The 26,968-nt window shown below is 43.2% G+C and overlaps 1 protein-coding gene across 1 annotated transcript in view; it reads left to right on the forward strand.

The window, feature by feature from the left end:
* The window catches only part of CUBN (cubilin), a gene marked incomplete at its 5' end in the record, with an annotated part of 145,317 nt that overhangs the window by 67,742 nt on the left and 50,607 nt on the right, over positions 1-26,968 (forward strand). Inside the window, 8 exon segments of the mRNA XM_081881783.1 lie at positions 8,577-8,758; positions 17,458-17,632; positions 18,968-19,149; positions 22,001-22,157; positions 22,769-22,885; positions 23,525-23,638; positions 24,489-24,617; positions 25,515-25,647. Of these exon segments, the coding sequence (XP_081737909.1) occupies positions 8,577-8,758; positions 17,458-17,632; positions 18,968-19,149; positions 22,001-22,157; positions 22,769-22,885; positions 23,525-23,638; positions 24,489-24,617; positions 25,515-25,647 (1,189 nt within the window).

Genomic DNA, 26,968 nt, shown 5'->3' on the forward strand with positions numbered 1-26,968 from the left:
AATGTACACATGTCTGCAGCACAGATGTGGAGAGCTTTAAGGTCTTCCAGAAGCTGCTGAACTACAACTCCCATCAGCCCCAGCAATCATGGCTAGGGAAGATAGGAGTTCCTCACACCTGCTGTAGCAAATTGGCAAACTGAATGTCTCTGCATCACTGCTGCCTCCAAAGGCAGGAACTTGATAGTTGGCTTAACTTGTTGTCGTTGTATATTTATTGTCATGTCAGGGTGGAGGTGCTTGTGGGATTATCTGCCTCAGGTGCTGAAACAACTTGGCATGTTGACTAGGAGGAAACATTTGCTGTTGTGGCTTATGTAGCAAAATGTCCTGGGGCAGCACTGGTCTGAGAGCAAGGGAAGAAACAGGAAGATGTGCGGATATACTACAGCCGCAAGTAAGTTAACCAAGAGGAATCAATGCAGGTCCACATAGCTAAGAACCACAACCATGAAACTTATGCAAATTCATCTTGAAGCATTCTTATTCCAGTGGTGGTTTATTGTGATAGGTCCGTGGTCTTTCTAAATCACTATTTTGCACTCAATCTGAAGGAAGCCCGCCCAAGGAAGATGTGGTCACCACCAGACTGCATGCTTCTTATTTGTTGTATCGTTTCCAAGCAACTATGACATGGGTCACCATATGTACTTTCTGAGGGAACTCTAAGACCTTTGTCAGCTATATAAAATAAAGAAACCAGATCTCTCCCACTTTTTTCTCATGGTTTTTTCATCCCTCCCCAAAATATATATGGTTTCCCAAAATGCTTTACAAGTAGCTGTGACCAAATTGGTGCATGTAATTAATTCTCTGGAGTCATATCCTAAGTGCAGCTGTCTGTTTGTCTGTACAAGGACCACCAAAACATTTCAGATCCAAATGTTCCTTTGCTTTGGGACCTTTGCAATTTTATTTTGCTGTGCAATACAACTCCTGGAATGTACGAAAGTTCACTGGGAGATGTATGCTTTCAGGTTTTTTTGTTACAGTTTTGTGTCTCTGTTTGTATCTTTTGAAACACCAGCTCCTGCTTCATTGCATTTTTTTTGTAAATTCCCTTCTATTTTTAACAGCGACAAAATCATATGTCTCCCTCTGCTTCCCCCCCCCTCCCAAAAAAGTCAAGAAAAAGCATCAAGCTGATTTAAGGGAGAAATGCTCCTGTATTAGGAATCCATTCCTAACAAACACTTATTTTCGTGTCCAATAAGCATTTGAAAATTCTCATTCAGCTATGCCTTATTTGGATTCAAGCAAATAATAATAATGAAGCATGTCGCATTTCTACTGGACATCTTTCAAACCTCCTGATTTTGCAGATAAGTAAAGAAAATGCTTTTATCATTTTTTTAAAAATAATAATAATATTGAGTGTTTTTATCATTTCCTCCCCAAAGGGAAATCTAGTCATTGTGTCTTATTATGATTAGGCTAGCATCTGGTTTCAGTTTCCTATCTTTGATATCTGAGGGTTAGAATAGTAGAACCAGTGGCGTAGCGTGGGTTGTCAGCACCCGGGGCAAGGCAAGTAATTTGCGCCCCCTAACCCGTAGATTTGCGCCCCCTAACCCTACCCCTAACCCTAACCCCCAGATGTTGTGCCCGGTGCGGCCGGCCCCCCCTGCACCCCCCACGCTACGCCACTGAGTAGAACATTTCTGCAACCAGAGGAAGTGTTGTGGGCACCTACCGGAGAGCAACATGGACACATATAGGTCACATGAGCTATAGTCATGACAAGCCTGCCTATTAACAGATCCCAGCAAATGCAGAGCTGTGGGTTTGGGTTGTTTTGCAGAAATAACCAGATGAAATATTTCCATTCTTAACAATAGCAGACAGAGTCCACCCAGTGCTCATGCTGATACATTAGCCCCACTCTGCCCCTCCCCACCACCTCACAAAGGAATGTGGCCTGATGTTATAGAGATGAAAGAGAAGCCAGGAAGCAGGTAAGAGCAGAAAGCAAGCAAGGAGTTTGCTTGCATAGAAGTGAACCTGGATTGAAGTAAAAGGGCAACTGCTCATCAAGTCTCAATGAGGCCTCATTGTCTTGGTAAAGTGGTAGCTAGAGATGGGCGTATCTTTCTGGTATTGGTTTATAATCCTCCTCATTGGTTTGTGCATGTTAATCCATAACCCTGTTCTGTTTCTGATTTTTCTATTTAAAAAAAACCATTCAAAATATGTATTTAAAAACATATTTTGTTAACTTTAAACTGCTGAGTACTGTGCTGCAACACCTGAAGAATGTTGGGTGGCAAAATTATGATCTGCGCATGAATCTGAGATGTGTGGGTCAAGTCATTTCAGATGTAATTTCACAATCAGCAGATTCCACATAGAAGCTGGTAGTCATTGAAAAACCGTTGCTTTGTGGTCAGGATTACACATTGCAGAGATAAAGTATGCAAGCGGCAACCCAGTGTTTCTCCTGAGTTGCGCAGTTGCTTCCTGTACCAACTTTCACTGGCACCAGCATGGAATCTAAACACACAGTCTAGCCACACCCAGCGGTTGACAGTAGCTGCTGCAATAAAGAGTTCTAGCTGCATAGAAGCATTTCCCCCTAGTGACTACCAAGTTGCAAAGGTGAAATTTATAAGTCAGTCCTGAAATATGTGTTAAGTGGAGGTGTGCATTCAGGACCAAATTAGGAGGTTAACTGTCTGGGATGGTTACAGGGTATTGGTAGAGGAGACTATGGCAAAGGTAAAAACTGGGTGAGGATGAGATTCCAGGCATAAAAGCTCTAGGGCAAGAATGGGAAACCTCAGATCTGGGGCCAAATTCAACCCTCCAGTTCTCTTTTCTGACTTTCTGGACTAACCTCAGGCCACACACCTTCCCAAGACACACCACTCAGCAGCCTGGCTTTGCATCCTGCTTGCTTGTTTTGACCTGGCTGGAAAGTATCCTTGAGCGCCGATAAGGCCTCTTGCTTGCTGGGGAAGAGGACAGAGGTATGTGTAGAAACTAGCCTACTGTACAGAGGTAAAAGTCACATTTGTAGCTCAGCCCGCTGTTGGCTCTGGCCAATAACCACTGGCCTGTGGCCCTTGGAAGGCTTATCAGATGTGAATGTGGCCCTTGAAATGAAAAAAGTTTGCTCCATCCTGATCTAGCACACTGTTTTATTTAAGGGCCACATTAACAATTTACCTAGGTGCAGGATTGTTGTTTTTAGTCGTTTAGTCGTGTCCGACTCTTCATGACCCCATGGACCAGAGCACACCAGGCACTCCTGTCTTCCACTGCCTCCTGCAGTTTGGTCAGACTCATGCTGGTAGCTTCGAGAACACTGTCCAACTATCTCGTCCTCTGTCCTCCCCTTCTCCTTGTGCCCTCCATCTTTCCCAATATCAGGGTGTTTTCCAGGGAGGCTGCTCTTCTCATGAGGTGGCCAAAGTACTGGAGCCTCAGCTTCAGGATCTGTCCTTCCAGTTAGCACTCAGGGCTGATTTCCTTAAGAATGGATAGGTTTGATCTTCTTGCAGTCCATGGGACTCTCAAGAGTCTCCTCCAGCACCATAATTCAAAAGCATCAATTCTTCGGCGATCAGCCTTCTTTATGGTCCAGCCCTCACTTCCAAGGTGCAGGATTAGTTACTTGAAATAACGTACTTATTCAACAATGAATGCTCACTCCTCTGACTATGGGCGCCCTTGCGGGACCGTGCGCAGCACCCCTGAGCCTTGTGGGACTTACCAGCTGGTTGTGCTGGCCCGCCTCTAATGCTGCAGCCATTGGGTGTTCCCGCCAAACCTCAATTTAAATTATCCAATCAGCAGCATTGATGGAGGTGGGGCCAGCCGAGTGGGCCGTCAGTGAGCAGGCTTCACTCTGGTCCGCTCATGATGTTTATTAGAGCACCCAGTAAAATTAATCTACATAGATGCTATGAAGATTGTCGGCAATCCTCAACAACTCTGGGCAACCTCCCTCCATTTCCTCAATTTTGAGTCGCCAAAAATAGGGATAATTTTGTACACACGGGCGTGTTATATACAGAAAAATATGGTATTTGGATTTCTTTGTATGATTTTATGATCTTCTTATTTAAACTTATGCCCATAAAGGCCAATAACAAATAACAACATACTGAAGAATTTTCATTAACTTAGACATCAACTTAATTTATCTATGGAGAATTCGGGAAGACTAACCCAGTGGCGTAGCGTGGGGGGTGCAGGGGGGGCCGGCCGCACCGGGCGCAACATCTGGGGTTAGGGCAAATCCACGGGTTAGGGGGCGCAAATCCACGGGTTAGGGGGCGCAAATTACTTGCCTTGCCCTGGGTGCTGACAACCCATGCTACGCCACTGGACTAACCCATGTACAAATCCAAGTGTTTGGCACAGGAGTTGCTGAGCTAGAAAGCCTGCGAGCTACGTTTTGGACATCAGTAGTTTTGCACTGGCCTAGCCCATTTTGAGTTTTCAATAAAAACACGTATTTGTGGCTAACAGGAAGGGATCAGTAGGAGAAGTTGAGTCATAAATGTCTGTTTAAGTTGAAACATTCCCAGTTCTTTCAGCCCCAGATATGCAGTAAATTGCTGCCAGTCTAGCACTGCAATTCCCCCTAGGAATTAAACCACATGAGAAGGCTCTGTTTGCTGGGAAAAATTCATCAGTGTCCAAGGGCCGTTTTATTTGGTTTTTCTACTGTGAATGTTCCTCCTGTTGATCCGTTTTAACTCTGCTGAGCTGTAATTGGCAGGCAGGCTGGTGAAGACGGCTTTGCATGCTTATATTTAGACAAATTCCAGAGGGTTAGTTCTGTTGCAATATTCAGAATAAGGGGCCCTGTGGCACCTTGAAGTCCAGCACATTTATAGCCTAAGCTTTTATAGGTCAGTTTCTCTCCTTGCCAAACTTAGGCTACTACATGCCTCAGGAGTGAAACTCAACCATGTTTGAATATGTCTATGCTCACAAAAATGACATGTACCATAAATTTTTAAGATGGGTTTTAAGATCCACGTTGATTTATTATTATTTTTTAGCAGAAGCTCAAATAGCCTATGGAGCATCTTCAAATAAATGTGGAGAAAAGTGGAGGTAGCCCCTACTGCGCCAGTAGAAAACGGCAACAAAAGAGCATGATAGAAACATGTTGTAGCAGCGATGGGGAAACCTGGGGTCCTCCCCTCCATATGTTGTTGAACTCCAGTTCCCAGCAGCCCCGGGCAGTATGCTCAGAACCCAGGGATGATGGGTGTTGTTGTCCAGCCATGTCTGGAGGCCACACATTCTCCATCCCTGTGTTTGTAGGAACATCACACCAGGGTTGCAGCTACATCCACACAGGGCGACCCACTGAAGCTGAATGTTGGAAGATTCAAGAAAGGCAACGGGAAGTCCTTCTCCATGCAGTGCATAGTTAAATGATGGACTTGGCTCCTGCAAGAGGCAGTGATGGCCACCAGCTTGGATGACTTTAAAAAAGGCTTAGACGATGGCAGAAAGTGAGGAGGAATTGAAGAACCTTTTAATGAGGGTGAAAGAGGAAAGCACAAAATATGGTCTGAAGCTCAACATCAAAAAAACTAAGATCATAGCCACTGGTCCCATCACCTCCTGGCAAATAGAAGGGGAAGAAATGGAGGCAGTGAGAGAGTTTACTTTCTTGGGTTCCATGATCACTGCAGATGGTGACAGCAGTCACGAAATTAAAAGACGCCTGCTTCTTGGGAGAAAAGCAATGACAAACCTAGACAGCATCTTAAAAAGCAGAGACATCACCTTGCCAACAAAGGTCCGTATAGTGAAAGCCATGGTGTCTGTGAAGGTTCTGACTTTTGCCTGTTGAGTGGTTCTACAGGCCTGGATGTTGTGGCATCAGATTCTGTTGACTCCTGCTGGCCTTGAGTTCAATGGTCCTCTGATCATCAGCATCAGGGTCAGAACTACAAACCCAATCCAGCTCCTTAGTCAATTTCGTTCCCCCACCCACTTTTTTTTTAATTTTTTTTAGAAAAGTGTTAAGCAGAATTTGAAACTTGTGTTATTAAAAAAAATGCATCTTTTTTTGAAGAACGGATGTGCAGAGCGTGGAAATAACATCTGCTGAAAAGTAGAAACTGGCTCCAGGACCTCAGGGGAACTAACAGCTGGTCCTCCCCATCCCCGCCTGCTACAAACTAAGTAGAAGTCACATCCTCCGGGGAACGCCTATTAGTGGCTTCCCTTGGCCTTGTCTTTCCTGCCCTTTGTTGCTAATTTATGCCTGTTTTATTAATCGGGATGGGCCATATGTTGTTTGGTGGAGCATAGACCTTAACCAATCTGTATGCATCTCTGCCTCAATAAGAGGGTGGTAGTAAAAGATTGAATTGACGATTTTAGACCCTTGCCTCCCTAGAGACCATATGTGCAACGAATACAGTGAAATAAAGGAAATGATTCATATTAAATCCTGCCCACCCCCCTTTATGAGAAAACCAGCTGCAAAGGAGTCTGGCATTTATTTCTGCATTTCTAATGACTCACGGTGAAATGTATAGTAGGAAACTATGTGACAATGTGTGTGTAGGGAAAGGCTTTTGCATGTTTTTACAGCAAATCAACACTTCGGACTGCTTCCATTTTAGCCCCAGAATGTGCCCCTCTTCTGGCCAGCTAAATTATTTGAGAAGAAACCCACAGATTCCAGCTAACTTGGATGGGCAGCTTTGGAAAACATAGAAGAAACAGAATCTGAATTTGCACAGAAATTAGTCAGCATCTCAAAGTGGTCAAGATCCCACTTTGCATACTGATGTCTATCAATACCCAAGTTGATAAGAGCATGGGTCCTGATGCCCCTTGTTCCACTTCCGTAAGAACTGCAGTTGGTGGTGACATTGGAGCAGGGCCTTCTCAATGGTGGAATGCCACTCTCCCCTAAAGTTTACGTGTCCCCCACCCTACAGGCTTTTGGGATGCCATGGCAATTGTTTTATTTCACTGGGTTATTGGCTTTGACTGATTTTATTTGGTTCCTGGATCTTGCATATATTATTGACTTCCTGCTGCATTGCACTGCTAGTCTTTTTCTTAATTGTGTGTCTCTGTGTTGGGTGGTTTATATATATATATATTTAAAATATACCTAATTTGGAGGCCTATGAACACGTAGAAAGTGTTCACTCTAACTTTAGTCTGAAAACTGGACTTGATATTTTTAATTACATGTGAATTGGACATGCATACCTTTTTTATATTATTTTTATTGGTTTTCCAAATGAATACAAATCGGTCCAAATTATTTAAATTTAATGCAATTTCTTTCTTTCTTTCTTTCTTTCTTTCTTTCTTTCTTTCTTTCTTTCTTTCTTCTTCCTCTTCTTTTAAAAAAGTAGGTTTCCCCACTCCTGTTGCAAACATATGCCCATTACTTCCTGATGTAGCCACTTCATTCTTCTTTCATTTCCTCTTCATCCTTCTCTTGATGTTAGTCCATACATACTTTTTAAGCATATTACTAGCATAAATGTTTTTGCACTTGGATGGTTATTTCCCCACTATCCTTAACTAGATCCACTTCAATTGTGATTTTTCAGATCCATATCAACTGGGCTTTGGGCCCAGTTTTGATGCTGAGACTGTCTTGGTCACCCTGTATGATATCTTCTGTTGGGAGAGAGATTGGTGGAATGAGTCCCTGTTGATTCTCCTTTATCTCTCAGCATCTCTCAGTACCACTGAGCATGGGGTTCTTGAGGGCTCGTCCACACAAAGCATGGGTCTGAGCCGTTTGCTGCTTGTCCGGTGTTTTCTAGACATTGTTTTGCCTTTGCCACACTGCTTTCCCCCAGGAAACCTGTTGTTTAGTGCTAAATTGGAACCAATGGCAACCTGAGGAAAACCCAGTTGCCATTTGCTCCAAGTCAGCACTAAAACATAGGCTTTTCCAGGGGAAAGCTGTGGGGCAAACGGAAATGTGGATGAGCCCAGAGTAGAACTATTTTTCATAGTTCTGCTGCTACTTGGATTGTTGGCTTCAGTTGGATAGTTATGGGGTTTGGGGATGTTGTTTGGCCCTGTGAAGCCTCTCATATGTGGGAATATGCAGGGTTCAGTTTTATCCCCCATGATCAAACCGCTGATGGGGTCAGCCAGAGTTTGGAGTGCACTGCCATCAGTACGCTGATAACACACAACGCTACTTCTTTACAGCTCAAGCAGTTGTGGCCGTGGATGTGCTGGATCAGCGCCTGGGTCTAAGTAATGGACTGGATAAGGACCAACAAAGTGAAGTTCAATCTAGATAAGACTGAGACACTGTCAGTGGGTGGTTCCTCTGCCTGGATGAATGGAATGCATCCTGCTCTGAATGGGGTTATCCTGGGCATCTGCACACCACCAATGGTGGAATGTTTGTCCTGATTTGGTGTTCATCTTAAGTTGGGTGGGGTGGTTATGTATGATAATTGTTTTCTGACTGTATCTTTAACTTGGTTTTTTTTTTTTTGTTAGTGTATTTTTACCCTGGATGCAAAGCACTCTGGAACATTTTTTTAGTGGAAATCAATATGTACATTTGACAAAAACTGAAACCTAACTGTGCTGCCTATTTTTTTTTCCAGGGTGTGGTGCAGAGCTTTCTGGGACATCTGGATCTTTCCATAGCCCAGGATATCCAAACAAGTACCCTAACAATAGGGAATGTCACTGGTATATTCACACAGCCCCGGGTAGTAGCATTCAGCTCACCATAGTGGAATTTGACGTTGGATACCATTCAAGTTGCAACTATGATGTTTTAGAGGTAGGTGGCTTTTATTAGGGCGGGAGGGACGACGACTCGGAACCAGGTGTTTTTACTGCCCAGAGTTTCATGAATGAAAAAGGACCTGAAACATAGTCCTGACAATATGGATATGTCCCAGTTACCAACCCCCTCTATTTTACACCTGAACTTGAGGTGCAAGCACACCTGAGAAGCTAGTTTTGTTTTTGTTTTTTTGCATGATGTACCACAGAGTTTTTAAATCCATTGATAAAGACTACCTCTTTTCTCAAGAGAGTTCATATTATCTTCTTGCTATCCCCCAGATTAGAAGTCACATGTTCCTAAAATGATTCATGAAAGCTGATCAGTCTGAAAGATATCCCTGCCTAAGAGGAAACAGGGAGTCTTAATTAACTATCAGGAGTTACTGTATGAATCTCTCTTCTTCCGCATCTCACCCTCCCTGCAAAGCCCCCTCTCTCTGTGTGTGCTGTTGTCTTACAGAAGTGTGCTAGGACATCATGATCACAGCACAGTGAAACTACTGTTTTTGGAAACTTTTCACAGAATAACAGAAAAAACACAAACTGTTTTACTGTTGGCTATAGTGGTTTCAGTTCAGAGCTCTCTTTTTTGAAAAGCATTCCAACCTATTTTGAGGGACTGTTTTGAAAGTTTAAATACTGGTGACATAGCTAGCCTTGAGGTGTTTCTGCTTGGAACAATGAATTAACCTTGGAGGCCTCCTAGAGTTTGGGCCAACCCACTCTCCTTCCTGCTCTTTCCCCCCTTGAGCTTCGATTGTTTCCATTTCCTCTGCCTCCAGCTTTCAGGGTCCATCCTACTCCTGTGACCACTGTCTCCCTCTTTCTGGCTGGTCTCCTTTCCTGTCCCTGCAGGTCTCATCTTACGTCTAAACCATCTTACATCTAAGCAAGCCATCATTATGCTTCAGTCAGGCAAGGGACATAAATGATAAATGAAGATCATACTTTGCAACCATTCCTAGGTTGATCCAGAAGTGGAATAACTGAAAGCTGACATCTGGTATTTGACCACTGCATGCCTGCAGAAAAAAATACCAGTGCTAGTTTTAAAATGGAAGAACCTCCAAGTTGAATTTAATAATAATAATAATAATAATAATAATAATAATAATAATAATAATAATAATAGCAGCTAGTTCTGGTGTTGTACTAGCGAGATCTGTGGGGAATAGAGGGAGTAAAAGTTTCTGCCTACTAGCTATGATTTTTGGCAAGCAAAATAGTAAATCAGAAGATTTACTAAAGTAGATTAAAAGAGGAATATTGAGGTGACCTATTTAATGAGCCTGGAGATGAAAGAGCAGAGAAATTTGATATGAGGATTGTGATAGGAGGAGGAGTCACTGACGAGGGTGCTTTGAAGATAGGAGGCTTCAGAAGACTCAGAGGGTGAGAGATGAGCTGACGATGTGCAACGGAAGAGAACAGCTCCATGGAGTCATGTGTCCGTTCCTGGGTGCCTCGTCTTTAGAATGGCATTGACAAACTGGAGCATGTTCAGAGGAGGATGCCCAAGAGGAAGAACTCTAGAGAACAAGTCCTATGAGAAATGGGTGATAGGTCTGCTTAGCCTGGAGAGGAGGAGACTAAGGGAAGTGAAATATACTTGGAGTCCTGCAGTGATTTCATGCTCTTTATTGCAGTGTGTAAAATAGTGATTGGATTTTCCCCAAAACCTCAGGCTTTTATATACATTATTTACACAATAAGTCCTGTCTGATTGGTTGATTCTGCTTCCCTCCTGGAGCCTGATTGGGCTGCTACTGCAAGCCAATCAGTTGTTGCATTCTAGGATCCTACCTGCCTATTGTTCTAGGATCCAAGCTTAGTACATAACAGGAAGAGATGATAGCACTGGAACTATGCAATCTCCAGTGTAAGACCAGACCCCTCCCACTCTTTCCATGGAACTGGTTCTCCCCCAGCGACCCTTTGCAATCACCCGCATCTGTTATAATCACCATGTTATGATTGCTCTGCAGAACTTTCAACTCACTGACCGTTTCTCAGTCCTTCAGAGCAGCAACACCAAGTTGGCATTGCAGTTTAGATGTGAAAGAGCTTTGCGGCATCCTTTCCTGCTCCACCTCACCCCCCTTCTGCACACTGTATTCTTCTCCCTCCCTCTCAGCCTCCCTCTCAGTCCTGCAAAGCAGGATAAAGCTGCATATTTCCTTCTGCCTGAACCTCTCTGCTCTCTCTCGGGGAGAACAGTCAGATCTCAGCGGGGGCCAGTTTTACCCATTGAAATCTGTACCACGAGGATGGCCGGCCATATGAAATGGCCTCTCTCTGTTGCTCATAACTTTGGAATGCCGGCTTGATTTTCACAATAAACAGAATTAGCAGAGCAGAAGCAAATGGCAAAAGCCAGACTAAAACCACGGCCTTTATTGATCTGTGCTGCACCCTCTGTGTGATGTGTTGGAAGAGAGCTATTCCCCCCCTCTCTCTCTCCATAGGGGTGTTCCGACTCATGAACAGCTTTTTTTCATTCTATTCCAGCATATGGCTCTTCTGCATGGACCACACCCCAATATTCTTCTAAGCTTCCTGCAGCTTTTTCCCCTCATGTGGGATTCATGTGGTAACAACTGGAGGTTTTTCACCCCCTTTATAGCCAAAACCAAAGTTTTTTAAAAATAAATAAATGAAATATTTCTTTTCTGTCATGGAAACAGTCTGGCTTGTCTCTGCTCCAGCCTTTGTGAAAGCATCTGACGAATTGGCATCCGCAGCAAAAGGCGTGGGGTTGGGGGGAGAAGCCACTCCTCAATTGCTTGGCTTTTGAAATAGTCTTTGCATTTTTTGAAACTGTACAAAAGGCAATTGTGAAACTAGTGGTTGATGCGAAAGGGCATTGAACCAATTAAGGACCAAGCGAGAGGCGATGACTCAGATGCACAGCTCCTGCTCAATCTTTTAAAACTTTTCTTTTGAAATAGCAGCCATGTAGGGGTGGGGGAATCCAGATTGGAAGCAGGGTGTGGACAGGGGAAGTTTACCCTTTCTCTTTCTTCAGTTTTCCAGATAAAAATTGCCCTCACTGCTGTTTGCCCATGATAAGAAAAATACAAATGGATTGCACCCTTCTTGTAGGGTCTACCCACAAATAATCCATTTCCCCCTCTTTCCCCCCTTTGATTTTCAAGCAATTCAGCTGCTTTTAAGGAGCTGGGAATATGTGGCCCTCCAAATGTCATTCAGCCACAACTCCTATCACCTTTGGTCATTGGCCATGCTGGCTGGGGTTTATGGAAGCTACAAGTCCTAATGACAACTGGTTACCCAACCTGCTTTTAAGATATTAGGACAAAGACCAAGTAGGGCATTGTGGATGGAGGCTTGGGTCCAGAGCGTTGCAAATGGAGTTCCACTCATGCAAGAGGACTTTCACATTTCCCCCCTTTCTTCTGTAGCCTCTTGGGCCAATCAAAAGCTGTTCTTGAAGGCTGGTGGACTTTCCAATAATGGCATGGGATGGGATTGACGTGCTGTAACTGGGCAAGGAGTCATTAGAAACCAGTGTGTTATCTGTTGGAACTTAACTACTGATTCAGGCTCTGGAATGGTGCTGGTAGCATAACAAGTTTTCTTAACATGGCTATATACAGCTTCATGGCAGGGCACTTAAAGCAGGCGCACAGCAAGTTTTCTCTTAGTCCAAGGGTCGGAAGAAGTCTGGAGGCTTAGTTCTATTTCTCAGGGCAGTGTATGTTAGATTCACTGTGCCGAAACAGAACACAATTGGCAACTCTTCCTTGTGTGTGTGAAAAGACATGTCTCCTGAGCATGTAAGATACTCATAGGATCCCTGCGAGAAATTTGGTCCTGGCTGAAGGAGGCCCATGGCGCTATGCTTCAGCATGCCATGATCTTTGGCTGTATACACATCATTGATTTAAAGTGCATGACTTTCCCCCAAAGAATGCTGGGAACTGTACTTTGTTGCTGGAATTACAGCTTTGTGAGGGGTGGACCACAACTCCCAGGATTCTTAGGGGAAGTCATGTGATTTAAATACATGGTATGTATGCAGCCTCCCATCTTGATTTTCCTCTAATTTGTTATTATCATTATCATTACTAGTAGTAGAAGCAGCTTAAAAGAGGTACAGACACATACTGTACCCTTCAAGTGTCCCTATTTTCCCAGGACATTCCTAGAATTACCGAAGCCATCCCAACTTCTGATTTGATCCTGGAATGTCTCATTTCCCCCCTCAAGCCCTTCTGCTGCTGAGCTTGGGTTGGAGGATGAGCCAGGGCTTGTGTGTGCATTGGAACCCTTGTGAAGTAGGAATCTCACGCGCAGGGGAAGCAGTTCCCTGCTGGAGGTGGCGGATACATGCAGCACTCTTGCTGGCCCCTCTCTGCTTTCACGCAAGCCACCACCACCACTGTCATGGTAGCCTAAGGTGTGACACAGGTGGAGGAAGGGAGCAAGCAGCTGCCAGGTAGACTCATGCAGCAGCATGCGTCCTTTGGTGCTGTGCAAGCCAGCTGACTTGTGTGGCAGCGTAACATACATCCCGATTTTCAGCTGAGGAATGTTGGAGGATATGCAGGCATTTGATGATCTGTACACACAAAGGATTCAGGTGTCGAAGCTCGCTTTCTCCAGAACCTTTTAAGGTGATCAAGAAAGCTTGGCATCATAACAAGCCCTTTCTTCACCCATTGTATAACACTGCCCACCATGCCCTGATTGGCTGTGATGATAATGCAGAACATGGGAGGTGCCTTATATAATAGGCTTTATAGAAATATGAAAATTCCATACTGGGACAGGGATGGGGCTGAGACGAGTATGTTGGCTCTGCCCCCGCACCCCCATTGCCCTCCCCAGACTGAAGGCCAACTATTTAATAAAGATCTACTTTTAACAGCAGTTCCATTCATCTCTGTAATATCCACACCATGTTTCAAGAACCGATAGGACAGAGGAGTGATTATAAGTTCGAATCACATGCCCTTTCTCTAGTCGAGAAGCTAAAATGCTTCTACTCTTTCAAATGAAAGCATATATTCTGACCTTTGAGCCACTAAACTAAAGTAAAATATGCTCAATTATCTGTATACATTTTGTGGGGTGTGTTGAATATCATGGTTCAGTGACGGCTTATTATTTTACATTCTTCATTATTCAAAGCAATGGAATTGGAGGGGCTGCCCTGTTCTTTCCAATGAGTATTTTCCTTGGGAAAACACGGGACTGATATTTTCTATAATTCATATAGGAAAGGCATGGCAGGGTGGAGCACATCTTGTTGTGATAGTTACATTCAAATAGAATGAATCAAAAGGAATATTGTTGATATATATCTAGGATTGATGGGACTGATTCACTTTGCAAAACATCTGTTCATGAACCTTGGCTTAGGAGTTGGAAAGAAAATCCCTTTGGGGGTTTAAATATGCAGCTGACTAAATGTACAATTGAGAGGTGTTTGCAGCAGTTCTCAAATTATTACCACAATATCAATCCTCAGGTGTATTAAGGTTTATTAAATTATGAAAATGAGAATGCTGAGTTGGGTTTACCCTGATTTTCTGTGTGAGTATAATCCTAAGTAAGAGACAGTTGTCATCATCATAATCTCTTTTACTGTATTTACGTTCACCCATAAACTATAGCAGTTAGGGCAGGAGTTCTCATCATAGTGCCTTCCAGATACGGTGGGACTGCAACTCCCATCAGCCTCAGCTGGCATGGCTACTGGTCAAGGACAATGGGAGATGAAGTTCAGTAGTATCTGGAGGGTACCACTTCGGCTACTCCTATGCTAGAGGATAGTTTGATTAACAATGGGCAGACACACACCATAAACTTAAAGCACATGCAAAGTGCATTTAAAGCACACAACTTCCCTTAAATGATCCTGGGAACAAAAGCTTCCCCCCTACAGTTCCCAGCACCCTTAATACACTACACTTCCCAATATTCTATTGGGAAAGTCATATGCTTTAAATGTGTGTTGAATGTGCTTTAAGTTGTGTGGTGATGCTCCCATTTGCCTGAACTCACAAGGGTTAAAAGTGTATAGAGAACACCAGGGCACACATGAAAACACCACAAAGGTTGAACACAAAGATCCAATGGGGACTTCTATATGGTCCCACTGAACACACTTAGAAGCTTCCCCAATATCTGGTAACCTTTCTTTCCCAATGCATGTAGAGCATTACCATTATCACTTTGGATCAGGGCCACACTTTTAGCCCACTCCCAATGTTGTGGCTCCTTCCTCAGACCACCACATGTTGCCCATGACTATCTGAAGAGCAGCCCCAAAGTGTGAGATTCTGATGATGGGTAGGGGCTTGACACAATTAGGAAGCCCATCAAGGATGGGGCTATAAAAAAATCCAGGCAACTCCTAGAATCAGAACCCAAAATATTAAGTTCAAATATTGCAGTTGGAATGATTTATTTCTTATTTGCACTTGTCCAGCGCCTCATAACATGAGATCTCTAGGCGACATACAACAATTAGCTTTTTATGAAAGTAACATAGAATAGTGCAAAAACGGACACAACATAAAGATCCCAAATAAAACGAGACAATAAAAGCCATGTAGCTCATATTAAAAAAGCTGAAAAGAGCTGAAACCTGGCCAGCTATCACTAAAACATGGACCAGCAGTAATAAAGCAGGCATAATCACGGATGTCAAGTTATATTACAAAATGTTAAAAGTTGTTAAAAGGCCTTGGAGAGCTTAAAAATCTTTGCTTAGCTCGGAAAATATGTTAATCTGAGACCTTTAGCAGGTGATGCATTATACATTAATCCACGGCATTAACTGTTCCTGCATAAATGTTACAGAAATATTAAAGCAGCTAACCTGACAAGTTTCTTCATAACTGACCTGCCATGTAGGGCAAACCAGTATCACCCCAAGGCCTAGAGGATGAGTGTACTCTGATACACACTTTTTGTGGCCCTTGCCTTGCCACATCTTTGTGGGGAAATCATCTAAAGCCTATTCAAGAGCATCAAAAGTGGGACTGGAGGTGGGAGACTGTCAGGGCACATCTCTATGTTGAACTGAATTTGACTTACTCTCTCTCTCTTTTTATATATAAATATTTATTAAGATTTTCCAATTTTATGCACAAAGAAAAACAATAGACACAAAAGCAAAAATACACATTTAAAACAAAACAAAACAAATATAATTCCCAATTCTTATTTCCATTACCTTATATCCCGGATCTCCTCTCACCTCCCCCTTTTGTATTCCAGTTCAAATTCTTAATTCAGCAAAATCCTTGTTGCAACATTGATATAACTTATTTTAACTTATTATTCCACCTTTACATTACAGCTGGTAACCATTTAATTTCTGTCCAACATCATTCTAGCATTCATTAATTTTGCAATATTTCTGTAGATAGTCTTTAAATTTCCTCCAATCTTCTTCCACTGACTCTTTCCCCTGGTCTCGGATTCTGCCGGTCATTTCTGCCAATCCCATGTATTCGATCATCTTCATCTGCCATTCCTCCAGAGTGGGTAAATCTTGTGTCTTGAATTTGACTTACTCTCAGGTTAGGTTGGCACAGGATTGAGGTTTGGCTATATCTCTGGATGAATCCCTGGCCGGAATTAAGATTGCTGGAAGAAATATCAACAACCTCAGATATGCAGATGACACAGCCTTGATGGCAGAAAGTGAGGAAGAATTAAAGAACCTTTTAATGAGGGTGAAAGAGGAGAGTGCAAAATATGGTCTGAAGCTCAACATCAAAAAAATGAAGATCATGGCCACTGGTCCCATCACCTCCTGGCAAATAGAAGGGGAAGAAATGGAGGCAGAGAGAGATTTTACTTTCTTGGGCTCCATGATCACTGCAGATGGTGACAGCAGCCATGAAATTAAAAGACGCCTGCTTCTTGGGAGAAAAGCAATGACAAACCTAGACAGCATCTTAAAAAGCAGAGACATCACCTTGCCAACAAAGGTCCGTATAGTGAAAGCTATGGTTTTCCCAGTAGTGATGTATGGAAGTGAGAGCTGGACCATAAAGAAGGCTGATCGCCGAAGAATTGATGCTTTTGAATTATGGTGCTGGAGGAGACTCTTGAGAGTCCCATGGACTGCAAGAAGATCAAACCTCTCCATTCTGAAGGAAATCAGCCCTGAGTGCTCACTGGAAGGACAGATCCTGAAGCTGAGGCTCCAATACTTTGGCCACCTCATGAGAAGAGGAGACTCCCTGGAAAAGACCCTGATGTTGGGAAAGATGGAGGGCACAAGAAGAAGGGGACAACAGAGGATGAGATGGTTGGACAGTGTTCCCGAAGCTAGCAACATGAGTTTGACCTAACTGCGGGCGGCAGTGGAAGACAGGAGTGCCTGGCGTGCTCTGGTCCATGGGGTCATGAAGAGTCGGACACAACTAAATGACTAAACAACAACATGTCTCTGGATCAGCATCACAGCACATGTAGGAGAACACAGGAGCTCTGCACAAATGATGGATGGACCAGGGAGGCTGGAATTGGCAGTGGAATGTCATTTAGCCTCATTCAGCTCCGTACATTTGTTTTGACTTCCAATTTTTATTATTTATATGAAATGTTTAATCTACTTTCTTTATGGGACGCTAGTTGCTTTTGGTAGTTGTTGCTTCCTCTTTAAAAAGCAAGCTTTTGCTTTTGCTGTTTCTATTTTCTTTCCAGATCTATGGTGGGCCTGACTTCTCTTCTCCCAGGTTGGCCCAGCTGTGCACCCCCAGATCGCTACAAAACCCTCTACATGTCTCTAGCACTGGAAATACAGTTTCAGTCCGATTCAAGACAGACAGATATGTGAATGGAAGGGGCTTCAATGCCACTTGGCAAGAGATACCTGGAGGTGAGAATGAATTTGTGTGTGTGTGTGTGTGTGTGTGTGTAAACTACAGTTCCCATGATTCTTTAGGCGGTGAGTCATGTGTTTTAACTTTATTTATTTTATTTGTTTTCAGCAATTTATATACCACTTCCTTAAAATGTACTTTAAATTTAAGGCCTGCGAGCAGCCAAAGAGGCAGTGCAGAAGACAACACCCCAGAGTTATGTCGAACTCCAAATTCTCCCAGTACGCTACACCAATACTTAGTACAAGCGTGGCGCCATGGAGCTAGCTCATTCTTCCTATGCTTCTTTCCCCCCCCCAAGTTTTACCCATGATCATTGTAATTAGAGACGTGTTAAAATGACAATAAGCAGTTGCCCCGGAGAATGATGGGACGCACATGGATTGAGCTCAAAGCACAGCATTTCAGCTTATTTTCAACTCAAATAATTGCTTTGAGTTGGACCCTTAAATTCACAGAATCAGGGAGTTGGAAGGGACCTTGGGAGTCATCTGGTCAAGTGCCTTGCTCAACATAGGATGGGGCAACATAAAATTGAGAATTCAGGGTGGCTTATTTTGACCACCGTGGCTGTTATACTGCTGAAACGCAACACTCACCAGCCCTGCTTCACGTCTTGGCTGAAACGTGCCCACAGATTATGATAATGTCTCCTCTTTTTGTGGAGAGACATTGGAGAGAGGACTATGTGTTAAAAAAACCACCTCTGGTTTTTATGTGGGGATGCTGCCCCAGCTTCCTGGCAGGTGGGTCACTGTTGTTTACCAGGGGAAAGAAGGGGTGGGGCCAATCCAGGGCTCCTGCCAGGGTTTTGCAGTGGAGAGTGCTGTCCGGTTGGCCATGAAGAAGTAAGAGTCAACTGCCTTTCTCTCTGGCTTCTGTACAAGGAAGCAGGAGGGAGCGCCAACTCGCTGTTCACCTCAGGCAGCTGAATGCCCCAGGCCAGCACTGGGAGGGACACCTAGTTGTCCAGGCAGTGGAGAGACTCTTCCCTGTCTAAGTGCCTGTGCTGTGTCCTGAGGCTGCTGCACATCACGTAACCCAAAGAAACTGAGGCCATGCAGAATCCCACTCCTACCCGCTTGCCAACCAGCCAGCACAATGGGCAAACTTCCATTGCCTTCTTCGATGCCCACCAAAGTGCCCATTAGTGGAGTCCCATTAATGAAGCTAGGACTGTTGCTTCAATTCCAGCCTAATAAACAGGTTAGCATTTATTTCTGGAGTTAATGGCTTTGCCGATACGTACGACATGTAGCGCAGATAGTCATTTGAATTCTCGGTAAAATATGCAGGTTTCTTAAATGAGCATCCATTACCTTCACTTCTAGGTTGCGGAGGAGTTTTCCAAGCTCCAAGCGGTGAAATCCATTCTCCCAACTATCCTCAGCCTTACAGCACTAGCAGTGACTGCTCTTGGGTCATTCGAGTCGATGGGGGCCACCGTGTTCTGCTGAACTTCACAGACTTTGAAATAGAATCCCATAGTTCATGTAACTATGACTATGTTGCAGTGAGTACTGAGAGATTATTATTTTTAAGGAAGAAGGAAAGCAGTTTCCCATGTCTCAGTGAAACTTGCCCTCACCCCACCAGCTGCTGTTTGCCTAGGAGCGAAGCTGCTGTTAGTGCAAGTTACAGCTTGGGGAGAAATTTTAAAGAGAAATGTCATCATTGTGCTGTGCTAATTCCTCTGATACTTATTCACATGGGTGGTGCCCAGGATGTCAGTGGAGCCACTTGTATGAGTACACGCAGTAGTTCACCCAGATGGTCTTGCAAGAGTAACACTTTCTATCTTGGTACTAACATACAAAAACAGCCATGTCAGTCATGTGCATGATGGAAAGGCAGCATTGTATCATATCAGGGTCCTGGTCCTTCACTTCACTTGATGAGCAAAATCAAAGTTGCTGTTTTTTTAAGGGTCATTTCTGAAGCTACTGTACATGTTGGCAGACTTTTTGAAAAAAAAATATAATGTTTTAGGTTCTAACAACCACAAAAAGTATTGAGCAAACTGAGATTTGCTCTGTGGTCTGCAATACCAGTAAGCTATGAGTCATTCTCTTCCAACAACTGGAACCGATTAGTTTTGAGTTGTGTTTCAACTTAGCAATATAAGCTAAGAGAACATAGAGTGCAGGCTAACCTGGAAAGCTATAAGCAATATTTCAAGTCATCAGGAATTTAAAATATAAGCAAATAAGAAGGTGGCTTATATTCCTGTGTTATAGGAAGAGATGTTCCAGGTAGGCTTCCACCTTGTTTCATTTACAGTAATAATATGATTTGCTTTCTGGATTCATGAGGGACAACCCCTTCCCTTTTGATCCTCATCTCGTCCTCAGGGTGGCTAGCCTATTGCCCTCCAGATGTTGTTGAACCCCAGCTCTCATCAGCCTCACAACCAATGGTCAGCTGCCATTCTCTCAGAAGAACAAGAGATGGCACACGAAACACCACCACCACCGCAGTGCTAGACTGGGAAGAGAGGAGACCCCACCCCAAAACTAAGCAATAGTAGCTCTCTTTTCCTTCCAGTCTCTCCACCCTGCATGTGTGTGTGCATGCATGCGCGCACACACACACACACACACACACACCTTTTTGACTTAATAATGTACCCATGTTTCTGATTACCCAACGATGCTTTTGCAAAATGCATATGGGTGGAGTATTTGTGGTAAATTACACTGTTTGTTGTTTCCAGGAAAGCAGTTATAAAAATCACCAAACGGAATGTACCAATTTCTGTACATTTCACTCATGTGTTTTGTAGCCAGCCAATCTGAAAGCGGCATCTTTGGTCAGGCTTTCCAGCATTTGGAGACGATTAGGGCATGAGCTCAAGAACAAGAGGCACTTTTAGGGGAAGCGAGGAAATCTGGTCGCTATAGAAAAGTGCATTACGCCCAACTTCCAGATTCCCTCATTCTTCTGCCTCTATCCCTGCAAAAAACAAAAACAAAAAAACCCAAAAATGAAGAGACAAGAGAATGAGCATTGCAAAATTATGACATTTTGACAGTCACGGTTTGCTGATAGCGAAGGGGCCTGACTCACCCCATTGTGACTTTTACCCACCAGCTCCACACATGGTGAGATTTGCAATTTATCATGCCTCTTGAAGAAACTCAGTTTTCAGTGGCGTTCCAGGATGTGGCAAAATCTTACACACCACATAAAGCTCATTCTGGGGAAAAAAAGGTTTATTCCACAAAATAAGATGTAATTCTCCACTGACTTTCCCTGTTTAGTGACAATTGCCAGAGGGGTAACTCAGCTCAGCTGGGATCACACTGCTGCTTACTGTGTACTCACTGCAATTCCACTTCTGGGTTTGCACATCATTCTACAAAATGCATCTGCATCTTGCAGTTTGTTATAAAACACTACTGTTTGGGGCATTGTTTTTTCAAACCAGCTTCACACCAATTGGAATCCTTAAGCTATTCCTCTCCCTCCCGCCCCCCCCTTTTATTTTTATTTATTTGTTTGGTTTTTCAGGTTAAAATGTTACAATCACATATCGAAAATAAATCATAAAAACAAGATTCCAAGGAATCTCCTGGACCTCCATCCTCCCCTTTGTGGGTCCTATTATTAATCATTTCCTCCTGCATCTTTTACATCTCCATCATATCCAAAACACTATTAAACTACAAGTGATATTCCAATCCCACTAATGATTTTAACTGTTTATAGTGGTCTTTAAGATCATTTATAAATTTACCCTGGAATCCTTAAGCTATTCCTAATTGATCTCTTGACAAGGTGTGAAAACCTTTGCATAGGGCAAAGCCTTCCATGCTCTGTCAATGCCCATTGGTGTGTACACAAACAGAAACTAATCTGAAGCCATGCTAAAAATGCTAAATAGCAACAAATAGCAACACATATCAGCTACGACCCCTGGTAAAGCATCAATTTCAGCAGTAATTCTGGCGGCTTCCAGACTGCCACTATTTTGGCATGGGATTCAATCACATCCTGACAAATTCAGGATGCACATTGAAGGCTGATTTGGAGTTCCTATGAAACAAACCCTCTTCCCCAAGAGACGTTTTGCAATAAGGAAAAATAAGTGTAGGATAACACTTGCTTGATACTACATTGTATAATCTCCCCACCAACAAAGCAGGTCTTCTGTCTCAGGTTCCTACACATGAATAACTTCAAATATCACATCTGAAACCTGGTATTAGTACAGTACATGTACAATTTGGATGTAACTAGCTATCTTTATTTGCTGCCCAGACTATGGTTACAACATTCTCATAGTGTGCATTTTCGCCTTGCTAGATAAGCAGTGCTGTTCTGAGGTTCTTAACCTTAATCATATATACTGCTCTGCTCTATAGGTATTTGATGGTTCCAATGCTGAAGCTCCACTTCTTCGGAAAGTTTGTGGGCAGCAGCGTCCTTCTCCTATCCTGTCCACCCAAAATACCATATTTGTACGGTTTCGCTCTGACAGCACTGTCCATCTCAGAGGCTTTAGGGCTCAATTCACTGAAGGCAAGTTTCCCACTGTCACGAATATCTTTTAATTCTTGTCCTAGCTAGGGTTACTTCCAGACTGGGTGTTTATTGTGTTACAGTTCTCATCATGCATGCATGCAACATGATACAATTGTTATCTAAATGCCAGCCTGTATCTCTGTTTCTTAACCTTTCAAGGAAAAACCCAGTAAGTTAAAAGAAAAGGAAAAAACATTGTTGCCAACAACTCATTTGCAATATCCTGGCTCCCCTCAAAGCTTTCTTTAGCTCAGCAATCTAATTCAGAGGAAAGCAACCTTTTGTCAAACTATTAAGAGAGAGAAACAGTTGCTGATGTACCTAGAAATCTAAATCAGTAGATTGCAAACTATCTTCTGCCCACCACTGATGGATCAACCGTCTGACTCAATAAAAGGCAGCTTCATATTGTTATTTTTAAAAACCCCAGAAGTGGATATTTGACCATTATGGGAAGTGATTTGGGGAGATTCCAGAAAGCAGCCTCACCACATATTGTCAGCATCTGTGCATGCAAGATTTTAAAGAAAGGTCTAATTTCATTGTCCTTCCAGGCCCAGTTTTATACACACCTTAACTAATGTTCATTTGTATCTTTTATTCCAAAGAATGTGGAAGTGTCTTGGAAGTTGATTCAGTTGGTGCTGCCATTTCCTCTCCTCTGTACCCGGCCAAGTACCCAAACAATCAGAATTGCAGTTGGATTATCCTAGCTCAGGAACCATGTAAGTTAACAACAGACACACAACCCTCTCTTGTGGGAAAACAGGCCGAATGACTAACATCCTCCCCTCATCTGTGATAACAATGCAAAATTCCTTCTTTTCTTCTTTGCAGGAAGTCCTGCATCCTGGTAGATGGGCATGACCAAGGGACACTTAAATCTTTTTCTGAGTGGGAATTAATGTGAAAAATCTTAGGATCTGGGGCAAAATGAGATAACGTACAATTTCGCCATTCTGTCCCTAAGTGCCCCAACTATAAGGTTTCAAGGTTGTGCTGAACGCTATAAAGCTCAAATTACAACAGGGCAAATGCAAAGTCTTGTGCTGGCACACAAGAGTCCACAGTTCTTTGAAACTAGCATTCGTTTGCAGATAGAATTGTGAATACATGTGCAGACCAGGAAAGGAGAAGGGAGATCGCTGTGCATTAGAACAGTGGGAAGAAGGAGCGTGTGGGCCTGAGGCTCCTTGTTCATGCATGTCTGAACCATCTCAATATGATTAAGTGGTTCTATCCTGGTGAGAGGAAAAAATCAAATCAAATAAATAAATAAATAGCCAGCCTTCAGTGTGAACATTAACTCAGTTCCTCCTTTTGTGAAATGCAAAACTTTCCCTTACATCTCTTTCTCCCAACAGTCAATCATGTCACACTGTCATTTACTGACTTTGAAACTGAAGACAGATGGCATAATTGCAGCACTGATTACGTAGAAATTCAGGAAGGGGATAATTATGATGCACCTCTGCAGGGTATGTTAGCATTTACTTATTTTGTTGCATTATTATTATTATTATTATTATTATTATTATTATGCACCATCATAATCATCATTATTGTTCTTGCTTTAGCAAATTCACTTGTTTGCAGACAAAATTGTGACCTTTAAAGTTGGGAATGGATGGAAGATAGGTGACATTTAATACCAGGTGTGGGGTAGATTTGTGCAGTGCCCCCCCCCCTCTTCTGCATGGGACACAGGTGGCTCTGTGGTTTAACTTGCCAATCAGAAGGTCGGTGGTTCAAATCCCCGTGACGGGGTGAGCTCCCGTTGCTCAGTCCCTGCTCCTGCCAACCTAGCAGTTCAAAAGCATGAAGTGCAAGTAGATAAATACCTTCCAGCGGGTAGATAAATACCTTCCAGCAGGAAGGTAAATGGCATTTCCGTGCGCTGCTCTGCTTTTCCAGAAGCGGCTTAGTCATGCTGGCCACATGACCAGCTGTACGCCGGCTCCCTCGGCCAATAAAGCGAGATGAGCGCCGCAACCCCAGAGTCAGTCATGACTGGACCAAATGGTCAGGGGTCCCTTTACCTTTACTTTTACCCCTCTTCTGCACCTGGCACTGAATTTAACCCCCCCCCCCAATGTGAGGACTTCCTATGTCATAAATATAACATGTAGTAAGGCCCTTGGCACCTGTATCTTCATTTTGGAAGCTATCCCAGAAGCTCCATTGAAGAGCAATATAGTAAACTTCTTTAAACAGCAAAAATAAAGAAATGAGGACTGATTACAGCCCCATGATTAATGGATGAAACAGAACCCCTTGCTCCCCAAAGGTCTATCAAACATTTAATTTATCTTATGTTGGTCTTTTCAGGGCGCTACTGTGGCACCACCATTCCACATCCTGTCACTTCCTTCGGCAGTGCTTTGTCTGTCAATTTCATTTCCAATGATGCAAATACTGCCAAAGGTTTCCATGCCATTGTTGCTGCATCAACATCTGGTAAGCCTGTCTCTGAATACTCCTAGATGGGGTAACAATTTTAAAGCTTTGCGCCACATTCCTTGGTATCAGGAACTCTTAAATATGAGACAGTTGCTTTGAGCAATGATCTCATAAAAGAAGGAAAGAGCAAGGCTGGAGCTAGGAAAGGAAGCTGGTTGGAAGAACCAGTAAAGCCAGTCAGTGAAAACCCAGTAGGAATGTAGGGTCTGTGACAGGTTGCCCAGTCAATAAGCAAGTGGACATTGGATCTTGTGCAGCCATGTTCTTCAACCCTAGGTCCCCATATGTTATTGGACTACAGCTTCTATCATCTCTACCCAACTTAGCCAATGGGTGATTGGAGCTGTAGTCTACCAGCACCTGGGAATCCAAGGCTGAAGAAGATGATGGAGTGATTATTGGCTGATAACCAAGGGTCAGCACAGAGCAGCTTTAGACGAGTGAACTATGGGTGCTTGGTATCACCTGTTGTCAGGGACTGGCAGGGCTCCGAAGAGTATGTGGCAGCAGCAGGGGACCTGGAGAGGGTAAACCAGTGATTTATGGGGTTCGATGCCACCTGCTAGGCAGGAGTCTGCAGTGTAACATTTTAAAAAATGTATTCTAGCCTGCACCTTTCATTTAATGCAAAAGTGCCATATGAGGACCATGGAAAACTTTCAGCCCCACAATGTGCAAGAGTAGAGAAATTGATCCACTAGAGAAGCTTCCTACACCTAGGATTTCCTGATCTGAGACATAAATCCGAGATGGAGATATTTGCTTTTCTCAAGAAGCTACACAAAAGGGAATTCCCACGTTTTTGTGGCTATCAAAACCTCTAATCTGCTTGCAGTATCTTTCTCCCTTTCCATTGGTCTTCTTGCAGCTCATTTCTCCCTCTCTCCTTTGCAGCCTGCGGAGGGACCTTCCATATGGAGAGAGGAGCCTTCAATAGCCCCAACTTCCCTGAGCCTTACCCACCAAATATTGAATGTGTCTGGAACATTCTGGTCTCCCCTGGCAACCAGCTCCAGCTGTCTTTCACGTAAATTGAATTTCCAAAGGGTTATTGTTTAGCCTTTTAATGGAGCTCCAGGAAGGAAACGCTGTGTTTAGTAGGAAATGTAATTACCAGCATGTAAAAGTGTAGCGGTGCCCACAACAACTTGGAAAAAGAACACAGTAGTGGCCATAAAGGGCCTGCCGTCTGTTTCTTCCGCCGTGCATTATCTAGAGCATATCATGGTAGATGTTGAAACAATTGCATTCTATGCTGTAAATGCCACTCCTCTGGTATAGCATAAACAAGGAGAGATTATTAGATATTTTCCTTCTTTTGCCTCTGTGGGATCTCTTGCAAAACACATACACACACATATATATCCCAGACTAATCAAGCAGCTATTATAGTACATGTCTATGATTGACCAAACTGAACTGGTATTTCATTCCCAAATACTTTCCTCCTAGTCCAGAGTCTCTTGCACAGTTGTAAGAAATGAATGTACAATGCAGAATGAAGCAGGTGCAGTTCATCCTTATCTCCTTGAGGAAATCATGAAATCCTATGTGCACACTCCTTCTAGGCAAAAAACCAAGTACATCCACGTCAGTGCACTAAGCAATTAAATCTAATGGCATGCACACACAGTCTTGCACACACAAATGTGCCAATAAGGCCAGCACCCACAGCATTTTGTAACACAGAGACACACACACGTGTGGGTGTGGGTGTCAGCAGTTCCTTCCCAGTTCTTCATAACTGAAAGGAAAATCATGAAATAGTGGGAGGTCTTTGAACCATCTTTAAGATGTCAGTTATTATCTGCTGTGTCTGTTATCAGTTTTGTATCTTTTTATTTGGGAAAAGCTATTTATTTTTTGAATATTGGTCTTGCAAAATTGCTTCTCTAGCATGTTCCAAGGAATAGCTCTAAATGAGTTTGAAGTGTGTCCAGATGGGCTTTTGGTTCCATTTCATAGTGCCCTGAAGACATATGGGCGCACTTAAACTGGAAGGAAATCTGAGTAGTGATATTTTGTGCATGTTAACCATAGAAAACTCTGGTTTTGATTTTCTATTCATGGCTGACCTTCGAAATACAGAATACAATTTTGATACAGGAAAAATACAGTTTACCTAGCATGCAGGGTTCAGATTAGTTCCTGATGTACACATATGACAAAACCAATTTGGTCAAGAATGAATAAGTCAGCCAAGTTGTTGCTGGTGAAACTTTGAGATGCAGAGGATCCAATTTTTAATCCCCCCCCCCCCCCCCCGCTCACAAGAAGACTTGGCCAATATGTCTTAAGGAAATAGGGTCTATAAGTATGTGCAGAATCCTATATAATCCCTGCTCAGA

Source organism: Podarcis erhardii (genome assembly GCF_964252035.2).
Source record: "Podarcis erhardii genome assembly, chromosome: 12".
NCBI lineage: Eukaryota > Metazoa > Chordata > Lepidosauria > Squamata > Lacertidae > Podarcis > Podarcis erhardii.